General features: G+C 41.5%; 1 protein-coding gene across 2 annotated transcripts; it reads right to left on the bottom strand.

Moving 5' to 3' along the window:
* Positions 1–6,748: 6,748 nt before the first annotated feature.
* Positions 6,749–10,617, bottom strand: LOC113164887 (cytochrome c-type heme lyase). 2 transcript variants are annotated; one of them, XM_026364419.1, is made up of 8 exons: positions 10,534–10,617; positions 9,722–9,831; positions 9,562–9,609; positions 9,232–9,365; positions 8,689–8,837; positions 8,437–8,556; positions 8,229–8,315; positions 6,749–8,027 (listed from the first exon to the last, which is right to left on the bottom strand). In XM_026364419.1, exons 2-8 carry the CDS (start codon positions 9,828–9,830, stop codon positions 7,829–7,831), a joined length of 846 nt encoding a protein of 281 aa, XP_026220204.1. In that variant the 5' UTR covers position 9,831; positions 10,534–10,617; the 3' UTR covers positions 6,749–7,828. The 2 variants fall into 2 exon arrangements, with proteins under 2 accessions (XP_026220204.1, XP_026220205.1); XM_026364420.1 differs by having other exon boundaries at positions 9,722–9,834; positions 10,534–10,604.
* Between the last annotated feature and the right edge of the window lie 565 nt (positions 10,618–11,182).

The raw sequence follows: 11,182 nt of genomic DNA, 5'->3' as shown, positions 1-11,182 counted from the left end.
AATAGCTTAAACAATTTTTTGTGCTTTTGATTTATTAGAACATTATTTATAATAAAACACCAGACAGTAGTATGGTTCAGCTATGATTTCAATCTGATTTACATGTTTGCAGTTGTGGGATATGCTCTTACTTATGGAAAGCAAAATTCCTCACGGTAGTTTGCTCTCACTAATCAGACAACAATCGGACGTACATACATTTGAACAATATGAAAAAATGTTTTACTATCTGCACATGACAGCATGATAAAACTGTGGTTACAATTTGAAAACATGGCTGAGTAATTGGTCTCCTGCATGAAAGTGCCTAATCAGCAGAATGTACTTAAACTTAAAAGTTTTTCAAATCCATATATCTTTAAAAATCTCTAACCATCACGTTTGACTTTTTGGTTTAAAATGACTGACTGAAAATGAAATAACCGCTTATACTCATACAAAACTATTTACAAAATTTGTTGCAATTTGATTCAATGTCAATGTCGTACTAGTTTCTTCTGTAGGTTTTAACTATATCCAATTGGACCAGGAGTAAGATTTTTGAAAAACTGAGTGAGTGAACAAGCAGCTTCCAAACTAGTGAGTAAATGGTCTGTCCATCCAAATGTACACTAGTGGTTGGTTCATCCAGATGAAAAGCTGGTGGGGCTAATTTTCCTGTTGGAGGCTTCAAGGAGCAACAAGATGTTTCCATTGTACATTATCACATTTAAATTTTATCGTTAGAGCAACTTTTTCACCTTAAACACTTTTAAACATCAGTGTAAACATTTTGTTTTGACATTTTTTTATGTTCACTCGTTTTTTTTTTTTTTTTAATTTACTTAAGAAATGAGTAAGTCCCTTACAATTTAATTTTCATTAAATCCCTAAAAATGAAACCGCCAAAGGGCTGTGGGACTTTGGTCACACTGAGTTTGAAGCCTTAGACAGGAATAAAGGAGCAAACAAACCGAGCCTCTGTAGTAGCAAACTGAGAGGATGTAGGTATAACCAGCATCCGAGCTGACAGAGCCTCCTCCCTCTGCAGCCCTGCTGTCAAACCGAGCTGCTCCTTAATAACGTGCCTGCATCACCTACAGATGCAGCGCTGTGTCCTTAGCCGGCCAGTGGAACACCAAATATTAACGCCTGCGGGCACTTCAGGAGAAAGCATCAATTAAACAAGAACAAATTCTCATGGCTTTTGTGGCAAAACTTCTTTAATACAGAAGTGTTTACTTCCATAGCAGAATATGGCTTCATAGACAAAAAAAAACAAAAAACAAAACAAAAACAAAAAACAAAAATAGCCACAGGGCATGGAGTCAAGAATGTAGAGGCCGTCTGCGCTGGAGGACGCCGCTGCTTTAACCAAGAACACCACCCGTCTTAACAAATTCCAACAGATGCACAACATGACACAGGAAACATGTCGCTGGTCATCACGGTGTGTCGGCAACATAACTGTGATGATCCAAATAAAAAACCAGATGAGCTTTTTACTATGTGAAAGACCAATTAGCCCACTAAATTCATCTGTCATCCTTTCAGTTCACTGTATTCCTGAGGGAACTGGCTTCTCACAGAGCTTCATGCTGCTGTTTTTGCCTCCCCAAGTACTTTATTTCACTTAATGAGCAAAGTGTGTAAATGTGTGATGTATGGTGCACTCAGTTGTCAGTTTATTAGGCATTGCGAGCTAAAGCTGCAGTCCCCGCACTGCATGAAGGTGGTGACGTGCAGGTTTTTTTAGAGCTGAACAACCACAACCTACTGTACATGTATATCAACATCTACATACAAAAAAAAGGTTATGGAACAATTGTGGTTGTGCTTCCATTCAGATCAGATCAGTTGCTGTAAAAAAATTATTAGTATGCACTCAACAGCCATTAAGCTGTGGCAGCAGCAGTGACAGCAGTTTTGCTTCTTGGGTTTTGAAAAGACGCTGTTCTCTCCTGTGACTGCTGGAGTTTGTAACAGCAGCTTGAGAGGAGAACTGCAGGCAATACTCATAAATCAAAATATACTGAGTAGTAGTTGAACATTCAATTACAATTACAGTCTGAATTCTTAGGAAAAGACACATTTACATACAGTAGGCAGTAAAAAGCCTTTGTAGCAAACATCACATAAGGTCAAATATTTTTCTGTATAGACTGATCATCAATAAAAACAAGTTTTGGTTTATTGGAAAAACACACACTATGAATAGTGTGCAGTTAATAGTATGTGGAAGATCAAGCAGAGAGAAACAGGAAGTCTCCTTCAGACAGCAGGGAGCAACGGTAACGTGGGTCCTGAGATGTTTCCTGGTTTGCACCAAAAGCATTAGGACACCCAAACAGATGTAACAAACTCTCTCTCCTCATGTTTCCTGTCTGCATTTCTACTTTCAAAACTGTTTATTAAGACTAATATGCTCAAAAATAAAATCTGAAAAAAACAAACATTCATTCTAATTTTTCAATCCAATAAACCTTCTTTTTTTTCTTCATTATTACTTTATCATTTAATAAACTCAACTCCAGTTCACATTTCACATCATCTAAAAATAATACTCATCTCTACCTTGACTTGGTGTTTACCCATCTACTGTAATAATATTCACCATTAGAGATGGCAGAAAAGTTTAACTACTTAAGACATAATTTAACAATATATTATGTTTATTGTATTATTTAAATAAGATTTTGGATATTACATTGAAAGAAATCAATGTAAATTCAAAATGCGATGTGGATTGGTGCCTATAAATATGATCCAGGGGACATTTACAGATATAGAAATGTGGATGCTGTGAGTATAGATTCTTCATTTACTTAGCACCAAACAGAACTGTTCAAGACCCAGCACCCGCACAGGTGCTTCCACTTCTTCTGGCCAGTTGCACTGTTGTACAAAAGTTGGGCAAAGTTATCCTGGAGTAACATGATTTCACCAAACCACATGAACCAATATCAGTGATAAAGAACAGACACCTGTGTCTTCAGACTCTTTATGCTGCTTTGACTGTATCACTGTTAATCTTGTGTTTATTTTGATGTAACTCCCAGTGACGAAACATTTTCAGCCATTCTGCCAACGGTTTCTTCTGTATTTCTTTTTACCAAGTGAGAGATACCATCAGTGAGAAACTCGTGATATCTGCAACTATCAAACTGAAGGCTGGCTTCCACTAATAATTCCCTGCTCCACTGCTCATATTTACGGTTTAAATGTATCACATGAGGCTGTAAACGTATTTGAGATGAATTTGGTGAATGACAGCAGGCGACTGCAGCAGGTAAACATGACAAAAAGCTGCTGTCAATGTGTCATTTTTAGCAGTTTCTTTAAGCCACAAATGACTCCTGAGCAGTTACACTAGATAGTGTTGGTGCAAGGGGCCACACTAAGTAATCCAACTTCCAGGATCTCCTAACATGACACACACACACTGACCCAATGAATAAAAAGGAACAGGCTATAGCAGAATGTCAATGGAGCTGTGGGCTCCTATTCAGAAGAGTGGTGCCCACGTTGTGATAGCTGGTGACAGAAGATGGGCAGGTAGTGCAGAGGGACAAATTAGAAATAAATGAACTATCAGATGGAAGAGGTGGGACGATTTGTTGATGTCACTAGTCACACTTGAGATACAGTATGAATGATATTTATTGCAGAAAAAGTAATTGGAGCCCCCCCCCCCCCCTTACTTAACAGCATTGTTATTAAATGCATTCACTGCGCTGATCTGTATCACTGTGAGTTAATAAACAGCAGCATGGTGGATCTGCCCACAGAGGCTGGATGATGGTTATCACAGATGTCACAGTGTTACCTACAGGTCAGTAAACTAACCTGAGCCCGTCCACCTTCACAACCTGAGATAAAGGGAAGGAGAGGAGAATCAGGAATACATATGAGACGGACAAGTCTGTACAGAAGACAACTTACTGATCCACACACTGATCCCAACGACCGTGACTTGGGACTGGCTGAACTGGAGTTTATTTGGGACGATCTCAAACATGGGCCCGGTCGTAGTTCATTAGACAGTTGTGGTTAAATATTTTTTTGGAGACAGGATTGAAAGTTCAAATGTTGAATGCTGGCAGTTAATGTGTTAGCTGCACATTAACACACCCAGAAGCTACAAAGCAACATTATCATTCAGTTGGAGCCATTGTTGTTGTTGTTCCCCTAACAATATAAGTCCAAAACGTCCTTCCTTCCTTTTGGTCTCTACTGACTCCTGAGGAAAACATATCTAGCACAATAGCTTACTAGCTCTAACCCGCTCGTACTAGTCTCTAACTGTGCGTGTCTGTTGTTTGGTGCTGGCCAGATAACGTGCAGAGGGTTGATCAGAGCTTCTTCACTACAAACAGCTGCCTGGGGATGGAAGCACACGAGCGCTTAGAGACGAAGCCAAAACAAAGATACAAAATGGGCTGAAAGGCTCTTTAAAGCTGAGCCCCAGAGGCTGTGATCATTTGTGGGTTTGTCCTCCTCTGATTGCAATCAAGCCACTGTTTGTGTCTCTAACGTTTTACCAGCCTTGTGGTAGAACGGCTTTATGGAGACGAGCGCGTCCAAATCACTGCGATTTGAGACTGAAGCCAATGTAGACCTCTTCACTTCAGCATGGTTCAAATCGATACACAATGAAGCAACAGGCTCACGCAGAAACATTTCAGAATTGACAATGGGTGCCAGCAAGCCCACACTGAGGCATCTTAATGATTGCATGTTCACACTGTTCAGCTGATGAGCCAGCAAACGGGCCCAGTCAACATAAAACAGCAAACAGAGTAGCCTCCCTCCCTCACAAGATGATTCCCAACACTGATAGCGAGAGGACGAGTGGATGGAGCTGGGTAATGGTGGGGTAGCGGGTGCCTGGTGGCAGTCTGAGCGCTAGAAAGGCCCCTCTTTGGTATGGAAATGGGGACTGCGGAGAGCAGATATGATAAAATATCTGACTTTCACACAGAATGCCAGGGGCTGTTTGGACATCTGCCGTGTGCTGTGCAGCTATCTGGCCTCCCTCAAACACATGGGAAATCAACATGCACACATTATTTCAGGCAACATGGCTCTGTGGTCGACCCACGCAGTCCTGTATTTAAAGGAGACATCCGCCAAAAAAGAGCAACTGGTGATGTATGATGCATCCTGGATCCATTTTGGTCTTGTTCCCATGGATGAGTGGCCAATTATAGCCAATGAGACATCATGTTGAGACATCGTGCTGTCTCCGACATGGACTGTAAATGTCAGGTGTCAGCCGCCTTTAAATTTAAAGGGAGTTTTTTTTCCTTCCTGTGCTGACATTCAACAATCATACAGACAGAAATCCATCACTCCAGAGGCAAAGAGACCAGCTTCTCCACTGACGAGAGCCTTAATAGACCAGAATGCAATGCAACAGCCACAAGTTCACCATGCTTCGCTCTATCCACCTACATGAATAGCCCACAGCTGATCAGAGATTCAGCAGCGAGTGGTGTTTGCTGATTGGTTTTCTGTTGTTGTCTATACTGTAGGCATTAGACGACAGAGAGACAGTAATTACCTGAAGCAGAAATAAAGAAGCCAGGTCTAGGCCACTTACAGATTCAAAAGTAACTGGAAAGAGGAAGAAATGTTTTCATTATGTGTGCCTAGAACTAGAAATGAAAGATTGAACTCCGTGCACTGGTGCTGGGGATAAAATATTAGACATGGGTTATTACATAATTACAAGCATGAGATTCTACATCCATGGTAGCACGTCTGTGAGGCTTCATGGAAGTAAATAGCGTCAGACCAGGAGGCAGTGACTGCTGTCCCAGATTGAGATGTGTCAGTAAATATATGCAGAAAAGAAGAAAATCATGATTTAAAAAAAAAAACAATAATTACTGTGTCGATTTTTTTTTGTCCTCACCACGTGCACATCTAAAATGGCATTTCTAGTGAAACCCCTCCCTCTTGTGTTCAGCTTTAAAACTGCACTGCAAAAATCGGACTCAGGACTTGGTTAGTAACACGTTCCTCACCTGCCTTAGCAAATCTTTTCTACCTTTTCTCAAGTGGGTCCAAGCCTCTACAGCAGGAGTGGCCAACCCTGGTCCTCAAGAGTCACAGTCCTGCTTGTTTTCCAACTATCTCTGCATTTCCTGCTTTTGATTGGCTGAACACACCTGATCCATGTAATCAGCAGAGGGTAGGGCAGAAATAGTTGGAAAACAAGCAGGGCTGAGGCTCTTGAGGACCAGGGTTGGCCATCCCTGCTCTACAGAAACGCTTTTATTTAAAAACCAAACAGGAGTTTCAGTCACTCTTCACTAACTCTCTGTCGCTTAATAGTTTGATTTTAAATTAAAACTACTCACATACAAGGTTAAAGAGAGATCTGATCTTTCCTGTAAAGCACATTAGAACTTTATCCCAATGACCTGAGAGGCCCCATATTGTAACATATGCATTAAAATCTCAGTTGCAGTACTGCACAATGTCCAGCAGATGGTGTTAAATATACAATATATGGACTGAAGTCTTACTGCTGGGGCATAGATATTATCAAACTTTGATTCCTAACAATGATTCCATGTTTGGTCTCACTCCTTTCAACACTCCTGGGATGAATTGGATTTTCAGACCACTGATGCTCTTGCAGCTGATTGGTAGCAAATCCCTGCAGCCAGGTACAAATGAAGTTTGTGTGCCTACATGCTTCTGAACAAAAAAAGAAAATCTACCTAAGCTCTGGAGTTAGACAGAGAGAAAAGAAACATTATTCTGATGGGGGAGCAGCTTTATTAACAGTATTATTCTAAAATAATTTTGTGATACAGACCACACTGCAGGGAGAGAAATCCACACTCATTCATGAATCAATAAATACATCTGACAGGACTTAGAACTCTATAGATTTTATCCCTTTTCTGATACAAAGTAGAAAGGTAATCTAGTATCTGAAGAACACTGCAAGAACATGATTCAGTACAAGTATTCAGTTCACTTGACTTGAACTTAACCGTCATACAAGCTGCTGTCATCTGAGCAAAGTAACCACAATAAGGACAGAGGGAAACAGAAGTTGTCTTCGATTGCAAAGTTTCTATCATCCCGTTCCTTTAAAATGTGACCTAATAACTCCTAATAACCAGCTGAAGACATGAATCTGTCAACGATAAGGTCGAACCTGGCAAAACTGAACAACAGCTGCAAAAGGACTATTGAGTCACTCAGCAAGTGACACCACTGTCCTGAAGTGAAAACAAGCAACAACTCAAACTGCCATAGGAGCCATTATCACCTCGGCCTGTAACCAACACTGCACAGTCTCAATCAAGAGCATTTCAGGAGAACCGCAACATGTAGGCTGTGTGTATGGATATGTAGTTCATAAATAGCATCCTCACCTCCAACATCCAGTTACCTACTGGTTAATACACAGCATGTAACTGCAACTAAGGCTTTATTCCAAATGTGCATTTAAACGATTTTCATCAAATGCTACATTGAGACTTTTGTGGGAAAAGAATGACTAGATTACTAAAAATAAATCCTACAATAACCTCAAATATGTAAAGTGAGTATGTTGCTGCTGTAGTTTGGCGGCTGAACAGATTCCTGAAGGCAGTTTAGTCTAAAGCCCTGTTACTCCTGTTTTAAACATATGAACTGAAAATAAAATCGGAGATGTTTTCCACTGAAATCAATATAAGAAGCAGATGAAGTTGCAGTGAGACTCTACTAAAGCTTTTGCTCTCTGTACATCTTGTTGTTGCAACGAGCAGAAATGTTGAACGTTATATTCACAGTCTTTTTATGTGTTCACACGGTGACCAGTGTGCATGGTTATTAGTTTGTTTTAGGAGGTCCAGCGCCACCAGGCCACTGTCATGCGATCCCAAACAGCTCCTAAAGAGTCAAAGGCGGGGCGCACATCCAGGATGGAGAACTGATAGTTGTCTTTGTTGATGTCGCCGTCGTAGTAGTCGATGACGTAGCGCACCTCCTTTCCACAGCGGTCGACGATCCAGTCGTGGCGATCAAAAGGCAGCTCGTAGCTGAGAACGAGGGGAGGGATTTAGAAATTAACCATCAAAGGAACCCCAAGATCTGAACACACCTAGATGTAGGTATGAGATACCTGGGAAACAAAAGCTACATTCACAATACAACATACAATGAAATGAGGCACGTGCAGTAAAAGGTAAACAAGCTTCAACTTGTGGATTCAAATCCAGGCACATAAGGTATAAACTCACCCCATCCAGTGGCGGATTCGAGCCCGGGGTGAGTACTCTTTGGCTTTCCCACCAAACCTCTTCAAGGTGGGCCCACACGGACATTCACTGTGAGAGGACATGAGAGAAGATCTTCATAAAGCAAGTGTTGGTACTCTGACTAACAGGTAGATCGTGTAAAGTACATGAACAATATCTCATGTCTATTGCCGTGAGTTCCATGCCTCACCGTGCATGCATGGCCTCCCACTTCAGGATCTCCTGCCAGGCCTGCTCGTTGTTTTGGTTGTGGATTTTAATGATGTTGGTCATGTCAGGAGCACTGAGGTCATCGTCACGCCAGCGCCACCTGTAGCACAGCACCACACGCAACCCAGGACACATTGTTGAATGAATAATCACTCAGCCCTACTAGCTCATTATCTCCCAGTGAGTTTTCGTCAAATGCTTGAATTATAAAACCCGTGAAGTGAGAACTGACCCCTTTCGCAGCATGGCGTTCCAGAACATTTGCTCAGACGGGTAGACCCAGTTCTTATCTGTGCCGTGACGTGGAATGTTGGATTCATCTCTGGTGACGGACAGCTGGAAGGGCTGGTCTGGGGCTGGTGTTTGGTTAGGAGGAGGCATCTGCACCAGGAGGACAGACAAAATCAACGACCCAGTACACACTTCAATAAGAAAACTGAGTCAAAATAAAAACCCGGGTAGGGATGTGCCCCCAATTAACCAATTACGCATTTTCTCGTGGATCCTGGCATCTATTATTACTCAGAGTACATGCAGACGTCCATCAAAGTACTTGTTCTGGCCAACAAACTACAACCTTAAAGTATATTGTCACAAACCAGTAACATGTCTGGATTAATCAATGCAACTTCAGGCTTGATCCATCTTATCTGGTTTTTGTTTTGTGAACTGCAGAACAGCCCAGTGCTCAAGTCAAAACATCTTCATCACTTATTAATTCCCTCATGGCTTTCACTTTAGGACTCACTTCCCCGCTCTAAAGTGGTGCAGTTACCATATTAGCTGGGTCAATATCACTCTTCATGCCTGCTGCAGCTTTCATGGGACACTCCACAAATTCATAGGCTCGGTCCTGGTGAGCTGGACCAGCTTCTGCTCTGTGCATTGGACACTCTGATGGAGGAGACGCTAAAGAGGACAAGAACGCCTGATTGAAGCACAATGGCCTTAATACTTGAACACAGATTTTAATAATAATAAAAATCTGAACACAGAATAATATGAAATAGTACATTTAAGTGAAAAAAAGTCCTTTACACAGTCTTTTAAGTGACGTTACGAATAATTTGACATGTTTGCATGGCACTGACTCTTAAACTGATACCTTTTACAGGCTGAGATTGATGCATGGGACACTCGGAAGGTGGAGACACTAGAGAGGCAGGTGTAGAAAAACAGACATTACAATTTGTTCAGGCAATTAATAATTATTTTATAGACGATCTAACATAGTGATAAATTAATAGTCGCTCCCACGGCACTACCTTTGGCAGGCTGGGCTTCTCTGTGCATGGGGCAGCCCTGAGGAGGTGTGGCAGTCACAGCCTCTGCCTTTACTGTAGGAGCAGTGGGTGTGGACACGGAGGCTCCCATCCTGCTGTGTTATAATGTTAATGATGATGATGATGATGGTGATGATGGTGGTGGTGGTGATGATGATGATGATGATGATGATGATGATGATGGAGACAGCAAACACAAGAAATTAGGGTCAGGTATGCACTTAATAGCATATCTAGTGGTATAGACCTACATATAATCACAGAAAGTAGGTACTGATCACAAAAACAGTAGCATAGCAGTAAAGTGGGTGACAACACATCTCGGCAAAGTTTCCCATTTAACTCAATTACAACTGACTTCCAGACATAAATATAAATATAAATATAAATATAAATATATGGGTTATGAAAGATGGGTTATACCACAGTTAGGTAACAGTCAACCTCAACCTAACATTACATCTGGCTAACTGACCTCTGGATCACCCCTACATGCCCCATTTATCCGCGATCCAAACAATATTAAACAGAAGACAATTAATCGAAATAGGGCCTAATTATTCTGATCAGTCCGATCAGAATAAGTAGCTACAGTCACTAGTTACTATCACTCAACACAACGTTTCCAGGACCGATCACGTTAGCAGCTATGCTAACGATGGCTAGCTTACTCAACACTAAAGTCATCTAAACACAGCGCGTTACTAATACTTTCAGATGCCTGTGTTAGTTTCAGTCCACTCAAATAAACGACTACAAAGAACAAACATATACAAAACAATCAGATAACGAACCTGTCGTTGTTATGTCAAGTTACCGATGCGGCGCTCTCCCAATGTCAACGTGCGGGACAGCCGAGCTGCGATACCGGAAATAAGACTTCTTCTTCTGGTGAAAGCTGCGACACACTTCACACAGCGCCGGCGTGTTGCCGCCCTCTGGTCATTTGCAGAACTACACTGGCTGTTCTGGGGACATACAGCAGGTAATAATAATAATAATTATTATTATTATTATTATTATTATTATTATTACCTGCTGTAGGTCAGCATGGACAAACTTTGACTGTCAGGACAAAACAATATCGAGCATCACAGCTTGCTGCATATGGGGCTGTGTAGCTGCAGACTGCAGAGTGCTCATGCTGACCCCTGTCCAACTAAACCTTAAACCTACCAGTGGAGTTCAAATGCAGCGCTTTCTGTTGTTTGTTTGTTTTTCACTGGTTGATTTTAGTTGAAACTGTTTTGCACGGAAGCACGGTTTCTACTCTTTGGTCAATCTGTCTTCCCACATAAGTGGGAACTAATAAGAAGAAAAGAAGAAAAGCCTTATTAAAAACATCATCACAGGCTCAGCGTTGAACTGTGTCACTGCTGTAGAACAGGTGGATGCCCACTAGAGGGCGACAAGACCCTACTTTATTTTAATGTTTGGTCTCGG

This window comes from Anabas testudineus, chromosome 2, assembly GCF_900324465.2.
Source record: "Anabas testudineus chromosome 2, fAnaTes1.2, whole genome shotgun sequence".
Taxonomy (NCBI): Eukaryota; Metazoa; Chordata; class Actinopteri; order Anabantiformes; family Anabantidae; genus Anabas; species Anabas testudineus.
This window is presented reverse-complemented; position numbering and strand designations above follow the sequence as displayed.

Coding starts and splice junctions, on each gene's coding strand:
- LOC113164887 (XM_026364419.1), bottom strand. CDS start 9,830: ATGGGAGCCTCCGTGTCCACACCCACTGCTCCTACAGTAAAGGCAGAG. Junction 9,610..9,721: donor AGAAGCCCAGCCTGCCAAAG/GTAGTGCCGTGG, acceptor CTGCCTCTCTAG/TGTCTCCACCTTCCGAGTGT. Junction 8,316..8,436: donor TGGGAGGCCATGCATGCACG/GTGAGGCATGGA, acceptor GTCCTCTCACAG/TGAATGTCCGTGTGGGCCCA.